This window comes from Mauremys reevesii, linkage group 5 (genome assembly GCF_016161935.1).
Source record: "Mauremys reevesii isolate NIE-2019 linkage group 5, ASM1616193v1, whole genome shotgun sequence".
Classification (NCBI taxonomy): Eukaryota; Metazoa; Chordata; order Testudines; family Geoemydidae; genus Mauremys; species Mauremys reevesii.
Window position 1 is genome coordinate 39,539,531 of NC_052627.1, and position 17,874 is coordinate 39,557,404.

At 40.3% G+C, this 17,874-nt stretch overlaps 1 protein-coding gene and 1 long non-coding RNA gene across 3 annotated transcripts in view; one reads left to right on the plus strand and one right to left on the minus strand.

Annotated features, from left to right (window-relative positions):
- Positions 1 to 211: 211 nt before the first annotated feature.
- LOC120405972 overlaps positions 212 to 17,874 on the minus strand; it is a 66,130-nt gene continuing 48,467 nt past the window's right edge. Inside the window, exon 4 of the long non-coding RNA XR_005599023.1 lies at positions 212 to 385. This is a non-coding gene — a long non-coding RNA (uncharacterized LOC120405972). The remainder of the gene's footprint in view (positions 386 to 17,874) is intronic.
- SYNPO2 (synaptopodin 2) overlaps positions 5,765 to 17,874 on the plus strand; it is a 121,287-nt gene continuing 109,177 nt past the window's right edge. Inside the window, exon 1 of one of the 2 annotated variants that reach the window (XM_039540000.1) lies at positions 5,765 to 6,009. In XM_039540000.1, the coding sequence (XP_039395934.1) occupies positions 5,905 to 6,009 (105 nt within the window). In that variant the 5' untranslated portion in view covers positions 5,765 to 5,904. The remainder of the gene's footprint in view (positions 6,010 to 17,874) is intronic. The other variant, XM_039539999.1, reaches the window with a different exon arrangement.

Consider the following 17,874-nt stretch of genomic DNA (forward strand, 5'->3'; position numbering starts at 1 on the left):
GGCAAATGGGTTTTTCTTTAGTGCTCACTGAAGAGTATTTCCTAGGGATTAGGAAGCTTTTGACCTCTCCATTATGGGTATGTGGGAGTCACAGACTTCAGTTGTATTTTTGTCACTGGGTTACATGCAACAAGCATGGTGTAAGAAAATAGAAGTACTTGAACTGAATACAAATGTATTAACATACAAAAAATGTGAAAAGAGGAATTATACATTTCTTTTGGTATCCTGGCATGACCATGATCTTGGCTTTCAGTCCTAGCATCACAGAATAGTGTATGGTCCAGGTTAGACGTGAGCCAACAGCCGCTGTTATCACTTTAGAGTTTTCCCTACCATCCATCAAACCAGCTCCTTCTTTCCCTGGAACATGTTTCCTCTGCTTCTATCATATCAAGGGAATAATATGTTATAACACCACTTAGATTTCAAAAGGTATAATCCAATAGCACACATAGTAGGGCTGTAATACTATGGTCTAATTTTGGTTGCTGGATTTAGCGTGCAGGTGCTGGGCGCTGTTGGTGGCCTATGATATACAGGATGTTAAACTAGATAATCTGGTGGTCCTATCTGGTTTTATACTCTCTGACTACATACAAAAGCATTCTACAGTAATAGCCCCCAAACTGTCACACTACTATTGCATTGCTGCACTACTGTAGAAAACCAATTTTTTTTAAACTCAGAGAAATGTCAGTAACACTGTACGGGTATGCAGATTCAGCTTAGTCCCATTATTGTGCCCCCCTTTGGCTTTATATGTTCAGATTCAGAGTGTTCCTCCTTGCCTTATTGCCTAAAAGAACAGAAACAGAGGTGGAGGAAACAGCCTGAAAGGGCAGCCCAGATGCCAAGGGTTCAGGTAGGCTACATGGAGGCAGTTCTCATATGGTATGCACTAGGCTAGAGTCTACCAGTTCCTGACTTTTACTCAGTGCTAGTCTCTCTGTTGATGAGTGATGACCTAACCTTTGTGTGTGTGTGTTTGTTTCCAGTCACAGTTTTTACACAGTTCTCTTATGTGGTAAAAAAAGGTAGAACTCTCTCTCCATGTACAAATTCCACAAACAAATATGTGATCACCCAAAGACAAGTGCATGTAATTATGGTTCGCTTTCATGTAAAACTGCACTCATCCTGCTGTGCAGAAGATCAGATATGGGAAGATAAATGTTATCTTTTCCTTTTGACTTAATGATTTTAAAAAGCCTAAAAAGAAGCATCAGGTGTCCTGATAGTAATGTACAAACAATTCCACTACTTGATCATAGAAGTTCTTAAAGTTGAAGGTCGGATGGATTATGAGATTCACTTTCTACTACAGCACCACAGGGCAGCAATATGAAAATGCTGTCATTTTAGCTGAGAGGGTTGCTGTCTCTTGTCCTTTGTATCGAGCTGTAAAAATATTTTGCTCTAGAGGTAGTAAAAAGTTGAAGGCTGAGAAAAATATTTTTCTATCTACTTTACCAAGTCATCATTGCCCTTTATACATTGAGGAAGACAGACCACAGTGGTGGCAGGAAAGAGATGACTAGCTTGTCCAGAGTCAGATAGCAAGTAGGGCTGTCAAGCAATTAAAAAACTTAATCGTGGTTAATCGCACTGTTAAACAATAATAGAATACCATTTATTTAAATATTTTGGATGTTTTTTACATTTTCAAATATATTGATTTCTATTACAACACAGAATACAAAGTGTACAGTGCTCACTTTTTTTTAATTACAAATATTTGTGCTGTAAAAAACAAAAGCAATAGTATTTTTCAATTCACCTCAATCAAGTACTGTAGTGCAATCTCTTTATCATTAAAGTTGAATTTACAGATATAGAATTATATACAAAAAATAACTGCATTAAAAAATAAAACAATGTAAAACTTTAGAGACTTCAAGCTCCCTCCGTCCTACTCTTTGTTCAGCCAGTCACTTAGGGTACGTCTACACTACCCACCGGATCGGCGGGTAGTGAACGAACTATCAGGGATCGATTTATCGCATCTAGTGTAGACACAATAAATCGATCCCCGATCACTCTGCTGTCGACTCCAGAACTCCATCGCAGCGAGAGGTGGAAGCGGAGTCGATGGGGGAGTGGCAGCGGTCGATTTGCCGTCGTCCTCATGGCCAGGTAAATCAACCTAAGATATGCTGACTTCAGAGGTGTTCCAGTAAGCTTCCTTTTACAGACTAGTCTCCTTCTAGTCTGGGTTCAGCAATCACTCACACCCCCTGTAGTTACTGTCCTTTGTTCCAGTTTCTTTCAGGTATCCTTGGGTGTGGAGAGGCTATCTCTTGAGCCAGCTGAAGACAAAATTGAGGGGTTTTCCAGTGGTTTAAATAGGCTCTCTCTTGTGGGTGAGGACCCCCTCCTCTCTCCTATGCAAAGTCCAGCTCCAAGATGGAGTTTTGGAGTCACATGGGCAAGTCACATGTCTATGCATGACTCAGTTTTTACAGGCAGCAGCCATTGTTTACATGCTACCCTGAACGTCCTCAGGTAGACTTCTTGTGTGGATTGGAGCCTTCCAAGATTCATTGTCCTTTAAGTGTTTCTTGATTGGGCACTTAATTTGCACATTCCTTTCTCAAGAAGCTGACCAAATGCTTTACTAAGGCTACTTAGAAATCAAGCAAGTACACAGCCAATATTCATAACTTCGAATAGAACAATGACACATGCATTCAAATAGGATGAATAGATTCAGTAGATCATATCCTTTACAGAGATATGTTACATGGCATATATAGCATACAACATATTCCAGTTATGTCATATATACATTCATAACCATATTTCCATAAAGCCTCATGGAGTACACTGTCACAGGTACCTTCTTAGCGTTTTGTCAAATCTGCAGTGAAAGTGTTCTTAAAACAAACAACATGTGCTGGGTCATCATCCGAGACTGCTATAACATGAAATATTTGGCAGAATGCAGGTAAAACAGCAGGAAAGATACTATTCTTCCCAAAGAGTTCAGTCAAAATGTAATTAACATGTTTTTTTTAACAAGCATCATCAACATGGAAGCATGTCCCCTGGAAGGGTGGCCAAAGCATGAAGGGGCATGTGACTGTTTAGCACATCTGGCACATAAATACCTTGCAATGCTGGCTACAAAAGTGCCATGCAAATACCTGTTTTCAATTTCAGATGACATTGTAAATAAGAAGTGGGCAGCATTATGTCCCGTAAATGTAAACAAACTTGTTTGTCTTAGCGATTGGCTGAATAAGAAGTAGGACTGAGTGGATTTGTAGGCTCTAAAGTTTAACATTGTTTTGTTTTTGAGTGCAGTTCTGTAACAAAAAAAATCTATATTTGTAAATTGCACTTTCATGATAAAGAGATTGCATTATGGTACTTGTATGAGGTGAATTGAAGAATACTATTTCTTTTGTTTATCATTTTTACAGTGCAAATATTTGTAATAAAAATAATAATATAAAGTGAGCGCTGTACACTTTATATCCTGTGTTGTATATAAATCAATATATTTGAAAATATAGAAAAACATCCAAAATATTTAATAAATTTCAATTGGTATTCTATTATTTAACAGTGCGATTAAAACGGCGATCAATCACGATTAATTTTTTAATTGCGATTAATTTTTTTTTGTTAATTGCATGAGTTAACTTCGATTAATTGACAGCCCTAATAGCAAGCACAGCTTCTTCAGTCTGAGGTATTTGATTGGTATCCGCTTTCAGAGAGTAGTTCTAAATTCATTGTGATCATCTGCCAGGATTTTCCCAAAAGTAATCTATGAATATACCAAAGTATGATAGTGTTTCTTCTCCAGTACCATAAATCTGCATAACACTTTGCAGTCATAAGAAAATACAGTCCATCCCAAGAAGGCTTTCCAATTTTTCCTACTTTTTATCTAAGGTACTTATATAACCTCCCATCACCGAACACTTTACAATCTTTAATGTATTTATCCTCTCCCCTGAGAGGTAATGATGTGCTATTATGCTCTTTTTACAGATGGCAATCTAAGACACAGAGAGACTACAAGGTTGTCTACAGGCCCAAGACTGGGGCAAGCTAGGGTGTGAATCTAGATCGCACAAGCCTGCTGCAGTCTCGCTGCCTGTGTGGGGGCCTGCTGAGGCATGTCAACAGTTTATTAGAGCACTTTGAGCTAGTGTTATTTGAGTGCTAGATCAAAGCACGTTAAGTCCCAGTCTAGCTCACTCCCTATTGGTTCATCTTTCCTGTTCTATAGTATGGCCTGCTCTGGTGGATGAATTCCAACTATCTGTGGATAGTGTCAATAAAGCCAGTTGCTACACCTCATGTCCAGTCCCCCCTTCTCAAGTGGTGGGCATGCTGGCGGCATGTCTGAGAGGAAGGAGACGTGGCTGAAGTGCTACCATGCTTCAGTGATGCTCTGGGGGCATACTTAGGTGCCTTGAGACCTAAGTTCCCTCTAAGCTGCCCATTAAGTGCTGTTCAGGCACTTAGGACTGCATGATGGGAGAGATGCCTCTCCCTGAGCCCCGGACCTGCCACAGCACAGCTCCCCCAGCCACAACCCAGCCCAGCCGACCCGGACCTGCTGAGCCGGGGAACAGGCACCTCTCCCCTGGCCCCAAGGCTGCCGCAGCTGGGGGACAGGTGCCCCGCTCCTAACCCCCTTCCCAGCCCAGCCCCAGACCTGCCAGGGCCGGGGGACAGGCGCCCATCCCCCAGCCCAGCCCCAAACCTGCTGTGACCGGGGAACAGGCACCCCTCATCTGGCCCTGAACCTGCCACGGCTGAGGGACAGACGCCCTTCCCCCGACCCTAACCCAGCCTGGCCCCAAACCTGCCATGGCTGGGGGACAGGCGCCCCTTGTCCAGTCCTGAACCTGCCATGGCTGAGGGACAGGCATCCCTCCCCTGGCCCTGACCCAGCCCACACCCTCAGCTAGAGCTCTCACCCCTCTGCACCCCAACCCTCTGCCCCAGTCCTGAGCCCCTCATCTCTGGCCCCACCCCAGAGCCCGCACCCCCAGCCGGAGTCCTCACCCCCGTGCACCCCAACTCTCTGGCCCAGCCCTAAGCCCCCTCCCACCGTCTGAACCCCTCAGCCCCACCCCGCCACATGAATTTTCTTATGTGCACCAATATGGAGGTGGTGTATCACACACTACCTCCATATTGGTGCACATAACAAAATTCATTCTGCACATGGGTGGGAAAAATTAGAGGGAACACTGCTTGGGACCGTAACTGGCTGGCACAATTTAGAAGAGCCTGATGGCTGCATGAGGACTGGGCCAACATAGAACCAGCTCCAGAATCAGGAACTGCCTCTTTTACCTACCCTCAAAGCTGCAGCGAGTGCATAGTGGTTAGTGGTAGGAATCTAAGAATATTATTTATTCTGATGATCTTAATGGAGTTTCTCATATTCTCTATTCCCTCCTTTGTTTGGCGTGTGAGATCAAGAAATACAGAGATTAAAGTTTAACAAGCCTGGTACCATGTACAAAATATAAACGTGGTCTTAAATCATCACTGGGAAATTTACACTACTTGCTCTGGTGTTTTGATGTAGCTGTCAAAGGCAGAGGCTCTTGTGGTTAAATATAGCCTTTTTAGCCTCATGGCTCAGTCTCTTTTTTGTGGGGTTTCGCAGCATTATTTTACTTTACTCTGAAGGTGGGCTGAGCATAGGAGAGTCTGACGAAACAGTGGGCTGGGCCCTTGATCTGTGAGAGCTCTTGCATTCTTGTGAATGACTACATTATAGAGAGCAGTACGCAGCAGCAGCAACAGAGTGGTGCTCTGCTTCTCCAGCTCTGCCTGGCAGGCAAGCCTCAAGTTCAGTGAACATCTACAAAAGCTAGAGAACTTTTCATCTCCCTCTGCAGATGAATTCTGCCTAACTGCACCAGGAAAATGGGCACAGGGGATTATATCTGCATTTCCATGAGTGGAGGGGCACCTTGGGGCTTTAGATTGCAAGGTGGCAAGGAGCAAAAGCAGCCTTTGCAAATCGCTAAGGTAGGACAATGAGAGAGATGTTATTAGTGTGTTATGACAAGGAGAGAAAGAAAGAAGTTTGTTGTGATCTATATAGCTTCCAGTCAGAAGCCTTAAGACAAGTTTTATTGTGGGGTGGCTATGTTTGTTGGAAATGTATTTGGGGAACTGCTTTCACAGGTGCAGATAGTGATTTTTTTTTAAATGATAGGTAATTCTTACTTTTTGATTACCTACAAGTACCACTGCTGTTTTCTTGCATGGGAAGGGCAGAATCTTATGAGATGATGAGTGCCTTCAGTGCCTACTGAATTCATTGAGTGTGGTGGAAGTCACTCAGCACCACACAGGATTGAGTCCCCAGTTAGCAAACCCAGTTTTGACTATTGATTTGTGACATTTTCTCTAGTCTTGGCATGGAATAAATAAATGATTTGGCATGAGAAAGTGTTCCTACTATTTTGGGACTCCTGGAAAGCATTACCCAGAGAGTCATCACTTCATATTAATTCTCTGGAAATAGCTTTAATAGTTGCCAAACATGCCCTGATATGTATTTCATGGATTATAACCTGAAAACTGTTGAGCATATCACAGTTTATATTTATATATGAAGTGAAAGTACACAACAAAAAGTCTAAAACAACTTCAAACGGTCTCAAACCATGACATTTTGGAACAATTTTTTTTAAGTAGTTTGATTTAAAATAAATATTCATTTTATTACAGACTATGGTTTTTCATGGTTATTTAGGAATTGTAGAATGATAGCCGTGGTGACACATTATGTCATCTTAGACAAGGGGCCATTCTGTCCACAGCTATGGTATCAGCACAAATTCAATACTGCGAGAGCAGATTTTGGACTAGTGAATATAATAAATCCTGTCAGATTAACTTGAAATCCAGAGATTAACTTGTATTTTATACCAATAAAATAAAAAAGGAAACAAGAAAAAAGGGTATATTCATTATCTCATAGTACTCAGTACTAGGTAGGTTGCTAAATTTTTAGGAATTTGATTTTGGGGCATTATTAAGCTAGTTCTTTAATCTTGTACTTCTTTTAGCTGGTAATATACATACTAATTACAGTTGCATTAAACTAATTGGGTTAGTTAGTTTTTCCAGTATAGCAGAAATACTAGATATGGGAGAAAAGGATTTTACTTGTTTAAAACAAGGGGCTTGTGTCCGTTCTTTTGCTAGGAAAATAACATCTTTCATTCTGTTTTCTCTGAATTACTTCCAGCCATAAAATTAATCTTATTCAATAGTCAAGCTGCAGTTTATTGAACATATTTTTCTCTTATCACTTGTAAGTATCATTGTCTCTTAATGTTTATTTTTAAATATTTCACAATACTCTAACAGTGTTTTTTTGTTTAAAAAAAATCAAAACCTGTTTGCATGCAACTCTTTCTTTGCAAGTAACTTCAATAGTAGGTGATGGTGGAATCCTGCCACCTAGTGAAAACATCAAGGAATGCAAAAGACAAAGGAGATGGGTAGAACTGGGGTAGCTTTCATTTTGTCAATGCAAAGCAAAGCAAAATCATGGTAGTTTTGACACAAGGTTCAGGTATGGCCCATCTCTGTTACAGACAAAGATGGGTAAAGTCAGGGGTTTTACAAAAAACCAAAAACCCAGAGATAGTTTGGATGTGTCCTAAGACTAATGCACCAAAACCACTAAACCACTTGAACCCTGAAGTTAGGAGAACTAGCCAAGTGATTACAGTTGTGACTCATCTCTAAAAGCAGGAACCAATAGTTTTTAGAAAGGATCATTAAGGAAAGTATGTGTGTTTTACTTGTAATTAAAACTAATCAAATGGCCAAGTAATGCAAAAACTTTAGAACAAGCTTTATAAAAACAAAATTAAATATATTTGTAAGGTACTGTTGGTAAACTAATATCTCATGAAGTTGATTATGGGTACCAGAGTTTTAATTCCTCAGCTGCTGGTTATGATATGGCCCAGTTCACTAGGGACTGAAAGCTGTCACTTTTGACTGGCCTGCCGCCCAAGCCTGCTCCTTCACAAGGCCAAGAACTTTTTTGGAACCCCAACTTGTCAATACCTTTCCCACAACATGACCAACCATGGAGAGTACTGTTAAAATCCAGCCAGGGCTCAATAGGGGCCTGCTGTCTGACTCCCCACAAGATGTTCTGAATTGGCAGATCTCCAGGTCAGCCAGCCCTGTCTACTGGATGGGCTGCACTGACGGGTTCTGGGTGCCCAGGCAGATTAGGGTTTACTTGGTGCCCTGCATATCAATAAATGCAGGCTCTGTCAGACCAGCAAGAGAAGTGAATTTCAGATTAAGGGTTTGTCTAGACTGGGAAAACAAGTTATGTTTGGGAATGTATTCGCTAACACACTTTAATTAATGTGCACCTGTTCTAGGTGGCGGCATGTTGTGTTTAAAAAACATCAGCTGTTTGAGGATAACCCTTGTCTGCCCCCTATGGTTGACCATGACCAACTAACTCAACATGACTTGCCCAAAATAGTGTTTAAAACTGTTAGTTAAAATGGAGAGCAACCAGGTGAATGAAGTAGGATCTTTTATTGGACTAACTTCTTTTGGTGAGAGAGAGACAAGTATTGAGCTTACACAGAGATTTTCTTTAGGTCCTTTTTTATATATATATGTATAGAACTCATTTTCTAACATGACTTATTTTTGCTGTCTAGACAAGCCCTAAAAGGCCCCTTGCTGAACATATCCTGCTGTCAGTCTTCAGATACCAGGCCCTTCAGCTGCTTTTAATTTTGGGGTCACAATACAGGGAGAGTCAATCTCTAACATGGCTAGGACCCAACCCCTATATGGCTTATAAAACACTAATGAATTGTACCCGAGAATTAACTTTTCTCAGTATTGTTTCAAACCCTTTGTGTTTCACTTTCGGTTTCAGGTTCCTTTTGAACAAAATATGGTGAAATTAAATCCATATTGAAACCCCTCCGCATCTATTTGTTGCAGAAGTTCCTGAGTCTAACATAATTATGTAACCAACTGCCATATGGTTCATTTCTGAACCTGAGGTAAAACAGTCTAAAAAAAATATCCAGAGACAGCAAAACGTTTTGTTGAGTGTTATGGCAAAATGTTTATGAGCACTAAAAATGTTTGTATGGAACCTAGTTGTTTAATTTGAACTCTAAACTAGCCAAGTATCTCATGGCTTCAGGTAGGGCTGTGAATAATAGTTACAACAGAACATGAAAACCTAAAAAGTAAAAAGAACAGGAGTACTTGTGGCACCTTAGAGACTAACAAATTTATTTGTTAGTCTCTAAGGTGCCACAAGTACTCCTGTTCTTTTTGCGGATACAGACTAACACGGCTGCTACTCTGAAACCTAAAAAGTAAAGATTTTCACTTTCAGTGTCATGTTTTGAGTAAAGAAAAAAATGCCTTTTGTGTGAAAGCAAAACTTCTTGGGTGCAAAGTCACTGGATAAAGAATTGCAAAATGGTTCCTCTTTCCTCTCCAACCCCAACCCCAACCCCAAATACACAGCTTTTGACATTTCAGTGCAATAGGATAGTAGTTATGCACTTGTAGCTTGGTATGGTTTAAAACAAAGGAAGGGAAATTTGCAGTGGATTTTATTCCATTTTATAAAGACTATTCTGAAGCTTACAATGAATTCAGTTGTGCTAAAAAAACATGTAAAGTTTCTAATATTGTTTTTTCCAAAAAAGGCCCAGTCCTTCTACCAACTGAGATATAGGTTGTTCTGCCACGATATCAATGAGAGAAGAATCAGACCCAAAGTTTGTGCCCACAGAGATAAAACATGGTAGTGTGATACCTTTGGAGAGGAATCTTTATTGCCATAATCTTTTTTTACCAGTGTATTCTCAGAGCTGATCAGAAATCAATAAGCAGTGAGACACACTTCTCAATAGTGTTAATTTTCCCACAACCTCACAGGGAATTAGAGACTGTTCTTCTTTACCTTTAGTGGTAAATCTTTTTTCTTTTAGGGGGAGAAAGGATTAAATGTCCTTTGAAGCGTCATGAGGTTTGAGCATTGGAAGCTATGTTGCTTGAACAGTTCTACTCTGCAAAGTCTCCTATCTTAAGTTAACAAGACTTTGACATAGCTACACGTGAACTCATTTGCTTACATATTTGTTACACATAATGGATCAAATTAATCCAGGGTATAACTCCATTAACTCACCTGATTCCATAGAGCTACAAGAGGAATTAATCTAGCCCATTATATATATATAATGGATGTTAAGTGTCTACTACGAAAACTTACATAACTAGGTGGGAAAGTCATGTTTTTCTTTGAAGTGGTTTTCTGGGTATTATTTTTTCTTTAATTTAGTTTTTATATTTTATAAAATTAAAAACTTAAAAAAAATCCAGGTCCTTCACTTATGGTGGACACAGAAGGCACAGGAACATAAAGATAAAAAATGCCATCTTAATTTCATGCATCCTGGCTTTTTAGACAGTTTCATTGTTATTTCAGAACCATTCCCCTGATTCAGGAAAGCACATAAGCATATTTTGCCCTGAATAGGGATGCATATGTGAATCGGGGCCTTAGTACACGTATTATACACTGGTCTCAACCATTCTGTACTCTTTATTACTCTGAATATCTAAGTATTTATTTTTTAAAACAAAACATTCATTCTAATAGATGACATTCAGTAAAGCCACTTCATTCTCTTTGAGCAATACTCTGAATATAAACATTTTGTCACTGAAAAGAATAGCTCTAGTTTACCGCATCCATAGAATGCTCAAACTCTCTTTTTTTAAATTAAGTAAAACTCTGTTAAATATTTACAGAACTATTAGCCATAAGTATTAATGTTATGTTTGGAGTCATACCTACAGGATGAGGTTTTCTGTTTGATTATTCCTAGCAAAAATAATCCAGAGAAATTACTTAAACTACCTGGGGGAAAAAGCTCTACCTCTCCATCAGCTCTTAGAATGATAAAGCCATTCTGCTGAACACAGAAAAATTAATTGATTTCAGTGGAGTTGTGTGAGGCTTTTTGTGTTGTTGTTGTTGTCTTTGAGAGTGTGCCATGTAGAGTGACCAGATGTCCCGATGTTATAAGGACAGTCCCGATTTGTGGGTCTTTTTCTTATATAGGCTCCAATTAACCCCCACCCCCTGTCCTGATTTTTCACGTTTGCTGTCTGGTCACCCTAGCACCATGGATTATTTTATTTTCCTTGCTGTTCCACACCCCCTCATCCTGTGTGCTGCATCACATCAGAGCTACTATTCACTTGCTGTAGAGGCCTGGCTGAGTTTTCCTCCAGAAGGCATCAGTTCTGCACAGTACTCGTACTGCACCGAGCACCAGTGAGAGCAAAATCTGTGCAGCTTTTCCAGCTCCTGCTGGCTCAAGAAGCCAGAAATGAACAATTAGGCCCACTGACTTCAATCAAACTATTCTGTCACCAGTCGAGGATCTGGCCCTTACTTTTTTTAACATCGTTGGCTCTTTGAGCCTTATAGGAAAATATATGCACATGCATTAGCTGAGTAATCAAAAATATATATCTTGAAAGTTTAGGGGGGAATCCTCCCAATTTTATTTTTTAAAGCATTATTGATTTTAGTGCTTGTGAAGGGTATGAGACTGACAGTGTTAAAGGCTAAAGATGTCTGTCCATAGAATGAACCCCCCAGCAGTGGAAAGTCTCATTAGGGTGGACTGGCAAGTAAGGCATATTTTCACACAGTCTTTTGCCTGAAGAGTTGTTTGGAGGGGCTGTGTTTCTTTTCTGAAGAAGGTTTTATTAAGTCCTTTAACTGATACTGACCCAATTTAATAACCAATAAAATTTTGCCTGTGCTCACAGGACTTGATCCAACTCCTATTTCAGTCAATGGCAAACTTCCATTCACTTCAGTGGGGCAGCAGGAGGCTCGTTATAGAGATTTGATTAAAATCATTTTGAAAATTGAAACAATAAATTTAGTTTGCCAAAATCAAGTGGAAACTGCCTAGTTTTGAACTCTGATGATGAAATACTATGTTTGTCTTTCTGGCACTGAGTAGATAATGAAAAAGAAATTCTTTGTAATATACCTTTACCACAGGGGGCGTTATCTGGGCTTCCAAAGTATAGGGTTGTGAGTTTTTAAGTCATTTCATTGCAGAGGGAAGGAAGGAAAGCTTTGTACTCCAGCAGCAATGCCAATGGAAGTGTTTAGTACTAAGGCACTCGTGTAGTACTGCACAGCAGAACTGACACAACTGTATACCCTGTTTGGATATGCAGCCTCCATACCAAACTGTTTTTGGCATACTTTCCAAAAGCATTTATGCAAACACAATATGGTCTGGATAGATGGCAAATATTCATTTGTGTTTGTTTCTAATAGATAAACTTCAAAACTTTATGCCAAGAGAGTTTTCAGTGGGAGAGAGTACATATTGGCTCAATATACATAACTTAAGAAAGTAAAGCTGTATCTAAATACTAAACTTACATTAGCTCTTTTGTGTAGCGCTTTGCTTCATTGTTTGAGTCCTTTGCTGGAAACATTTAAAGTGTACTGTATGACATTATATTTTATTGTTTTGTATTTCCTGCCATTCTATTCTTATTAACTTAATAGTAAGTTTTCTTGGCTAAATTTGCAGCAAAACAGCGTGGCAGAAAATTATGTTTATAATATCCTTTAGAATCATGTCAGGTCATTAGAAAGGATAACTCCAGTACTTGTGTGTATCACAGAAGGGGGCTCTCGCATTCTGGGTGGAACCTGGGTTGCTTTACACTTATCTTCTCAAACAGAAATTATTGAAGGGGCCCATTATTCAGAGGATTAATGCTCAGAGTTTATTACACTATAAAATGGCTTTTATTTTAAAAGATTGCTTCTAGTTTTGAAAGAACAATTTTGTCCCTGCAATTAATTGTGGACAACAATGAGAGCATTTAGACAGTGAGCTACCTGATTGAATCCAGAATTCATTTCTACCACTATTGCTGGTGGGAACAAAAATGACATCACAAAATTGGAGGGCAGGTTGAGGGGCTTAAAAATTGGGACCAATAAAAACATGTTATATAAGGAATGATGTTTTCCCACTTTCTTCAGGTAGTTAGCTTTTCTCATCAGACCCTGCAGCCCTTGTGAGTGCACCAGTCACATTGGACGATAATGGAAGGACTGCAGGATCAGGCTCCAAGTTGAGGATGGACAAAGCAGCAAGACTTGAGCATGCACCAGTGCTAGTCTACACTGGGAAATTATATCAGCACAGCTACATCCCTTGGGGTGTTAAAAATCCACATCCCTAAGAGATGTGACTATGCTAACCTAACCCCTGGTATAGACAGCCTCTTGGGGAGGTGGATGACCTACATTCATGGGAGAACTCCTCCCATCAGCATAGGTGGTGCCTACAGCAGCTACACCATAGAGTTTTATTTGCTGCTCACACTCCAGTGCAGTATAATGTTGAGCATGAGGGCAAAATCTTTAAAAGAGCTGAGCACCCAACTCCCACTGAGAACAACGGGAGATGGAGGTATGCTGAGCACATTTGAAATTTGGCACTTGGTGGGTGCCTAAACACCTAAAATGGAGTTGAACTTTTCTGAAAAATATAAAAATAAAATAAGATTAAAAAAAAATCTAGCCCTGAGCTCTCTCATGTTGACTGGAACTAAGCTTCAAACGTAAGCCCTCTGGGTAATATGTCATCTATTGCAGTTCTGACTGTGGCACATGAGAGGATCCTTTCCTCCTGATTAATAGACAACCTCCATCCGTTTCTCTGATTGCCTCCATAGACATACATTTCAGTTCTAGATCCACTATCTATTGCCTTTGCTGGGTCCTTCTCCCATTCTTCCTGATCAGGACAGGGGTATCGTATACAGGAAGCCAGTTCTTCAGCTTCCATGAATTATGCCAGTTTGAACCAGATAAGGATATTGGCTTGATCCTCTTGAACCTTGCAGTTGTGGGGGCAAGGCTTGCTTGAGTGATCCCATCAGCTCTTTGAGAGTATATCTGAGTATAATGGCCACACTCAAAGCTCTGTATGTGTTAAGTGTCATAAGCATTTGGGAAACTTTTCCTGAATCCTGTAGAGATCGGTTACTGCCCTGAATAGTTAGAATAGATGCTTGTTGCAAAAGTGTGTGACTCCTGTAAAACTTCAAATGACAGAATGAACTATTTGGGGGACAGAGGTGGAGTAAACTATTTTGCAGCTCCACTGCTTGCATCATGTCTAACATTAACTTGTAAGCTCTTCCAAGTAGAGATCACATCTCTTTTTTTGTCCTGTAGAGCACCTTGCGTACCTTTTAGGCACTATAAAGACAATGATATAATGCTAAAAACGTGTTTACTTGTGAATGTATATTTCATTGCCATGCATTTCTTGGAAGTCTATACAGAGGATAGACTATTCAGTCTCAAGTTGAAGATATTTCAATCTGCACTTATTTTTTTAAAAAAAAGAGAATTTGGTGCTCATGAAGTATGACAGCACTAGAAACTAGAGGTCTTTGCTTACTGATGTGTGGTCTAACAGCAAAGTTAGACATGCATTGGGTAAAGTGAGAATTTAAACCACTATAATAACACTTGTATGACTACCTGTGTGGTTATTGTTAGACAAGCTGCCCTTTTCTGGTTTAGCATATGTTACTTTGGAAGCTGTATAAAAGAAAGCCCCCCTAAAAGCCACTCATTCTGGAATAAGAGTATCTACACGGGGAGTTATACCTGCATAATCACAGTGGGTTAAGTACACAGACAAATATACTTGGTGAAGCTTTCCCTCATAGACAAACCCTCATACAATAAAGGGGGCAAATGCTGGAGCTGTACAAACTCCCTCATGATACCCCACCAATGTTCTTCAGCTATCACGTCAAGGAACCACATCTAGTTAGTCCTCCAGGCCCATTCAAATCCTTGGCTTCTCTCTGCCACCAAGGGTGACAAGTTAGGTTTGAAAATCCCAGTAGGCTCCTATCTGCATCTTAGGTGCCCAAATAACTTTGATAATGTGTCCCCAATTCAGCAGAGAATATAAGCATGTGCTTAACTATCAGGGGCGGCTCTAGGCATTTTGCTGCCCCAAGCACGGCAGGCAGGCTGCCTTCGGCGGTTTGCCTGCGGAGGGTCCGCTGGTCCCGTGGCTTCGGTGGACCTCCCACACTGGGAGGTCCGCCAAAACCACGGGCCCAGCGGACCCTCCGCAGGCAAGCCGCCGAAGGCAGCCTGCCTGCCGCCCTCGCGGCGCCGGCAGAGTGCCCCCTCCCGCAGCTTGTCGCCCCAAGCACGCGCTTGGCGTGCTGGGGTCTGGAGCTGCCCCTGTTAACTATGAGCATGTGATTAAGTCGCATTTACTGAATGTGGGTGGACTTAGGCACATGCTTAAACGCTTTGCTGAATATGGATGGACTGCTGAATCCAGACCCCAGTAGGGAGCTAGCCTGGTCACTTTTTACTGAGTTCTGCAGAGTGTGGCCCTTTACACAGAAGTGACCTGCTTTTTCCATTTGGCAAGGGAGGAAAAGACAGGTAGATATTTCTGCCTTGTCTGGGATCAGCAGAAATCTGCTGGGGTTTTGATGCATCTTGTCAGAAGTGACCGTAACTATTTATCTTGTTTGGGTATTTTTGTTTGCTGAGCTTTTCTGCTAATTTGGTGTTTTGCTTTTTCCACCCTGAAGTAGTGAATAGAACTCTTTTGTTTAACTGGATTCCCCCCACCCTATCCCACTTCTGCTGAAAGCTGCCTGATGAACTTTTTTGCTCACATTTTCCTTCTCTTACTCTATGAACTATTATTGCTACTTGCTATTTGACTGAATGCCACCTATCAGAAACAGAATTCTTTTGGAATCTCTAAAGGTTCTGAAAACTTTCTGCCTAGAACAAACTATCGCTTGGCATAGAAGTGCAGAAGCTAGCAGGGTGCAGCTAATATAGCTGCTGCATACCATTCAGTAGGTTGTTCTGCAAGTTATATTTTGTAGAGTTCATATCAAACAAGTGCTGACAAATTTAATTGAGATAGTTACAAAAAAGGATATAGAAATTATCTAAGAGGGAGGAATAATTTCCTACATTGTGAGGGTGTAGCAAAAAGTTTTTGCTAAATAAGTAAACATTGCATAGCCATTTCCCTGAACAGTCATGAAAATAATATTCCAGAATAGTAGTGGAAGACTTATACACATGATTCTTCCAATTAGAAGGAACTATTACTATATAAGGTTGTCTATTTTAAGGAAGCTGGAACACATAAAACTACTTAATGTGCTGGAAGATACGTTTTGTGCAGGGAGGTACTTGTTTGACATTATTCATTGCAATACTAAAATGAAAAACAAAATTTGCAAAATACTAGGCTTGCAGGGTGACCTGATGCCTTGATAATCAGCATGGTTTCATTCAAATTCTCAGTGATTCAAGTCTATATATGTTATTGACCAGTACAAAGGAACTATTCTTCAAGTTGAAGTATAGGGTTGAGTTACAGAAAGTGCACAACATTTTTTTATGTAATTGATTATTAAACGTATGGTACCTTAAGCAATGTTTACTTTATGTATTATTTCAGTGGACAAATTAATTAGATAACGGGATCTGGGCTGACTTTAGCTCCCAGATGTGTACTACCTGTCAGAGATTATATGGGGTGCTTCTGGTAATTTAAGTGATCACAATTATAATAATCCAAAAATCCCATCATCAGCATGTAGATATGCCTGAGCTGAGTAAACATCTGATCATAATGCAGTCACATTATTGAGAATTGCCAGATGTTGCTATTTCATACAGTCTTACAAGTTCTGCTTAACTGAATGTGGAGGCAGTTACATCGTTGAGAAATACCAGTGTTAGTTGTGGTGCTTTTTCTTAGTGGAAGCTGTTGCATATCATGCAGCAAAGTTTGTTACTGCTTTTGTCTTTCTGATGAAATCATTTCTTAGAGAACTACTTACTTCCTACAGGATATCTATACATGTAAATCAGAACAAGAAGTACATAGAATCAAAAACATTACAACTGTCCACCCCCCAATTCCACACCTTGCTATCTGTCACTTCCACTCCTTATATCATGTCTGAAGTTAGACTGTAATCTCTTCAGGGCAGCCACCATGTGCGTCTATATATCTGTAAAGTACCTAGCAGATTGCGGATGCTCTAAAATAATTAATTATGAAGTGGGATACACTTAAACTGCCATTTCTTGCCTAAATTAACCTTCCTAGGAATTCTGCCACCAGTGGGAAACTTTGTACATTAAGACAGGTTTCAGAGTAGCAGCCGTGTTAGTCTGTATCCGCAAAAAGAACAGGAGTACTTGTGGCACCTTAGAGACTAACTAATTTATTTGAGCATAAGCTTTTGTTGGCTATGGCCCACTTCATCAGAGGAATAGAATGGAACATATAGTAAGAAATATATATACATACAGAGAACATGAAAAGGTTGAAGTAGCCATACCAACTGAAAGAGGCTAATTAATTAATTACAGTTGGTATGGCTACTTCCATCTTTTCATGTGCTCTGTATGTATATATATTTCTTACTATATGTTCCATTCTATGCATCCGATGAAGTGGGCCGTAGCCCACGAAAGCTTATGCTCAAATAAATTTGTTAGTCTCTAAGGTGCCACAAGTACTCCTGTTCTTTTTGTACATTAAGGGTGCCAAGAGTGTGTCACAGTGGGGGAAAGCTGTAATAAACTGCAGGGGTGGGGGAAGGCTGCCACTGTGAAATCTCCAGCCAGGTTTGAAAGAAAGACCTTTGGTGCTTATCTGAACCAAATCCACAGTCTGAACTAGAGATGGCCCCGACCCAAAAATCTGCCTAGAAATACCTCTGACA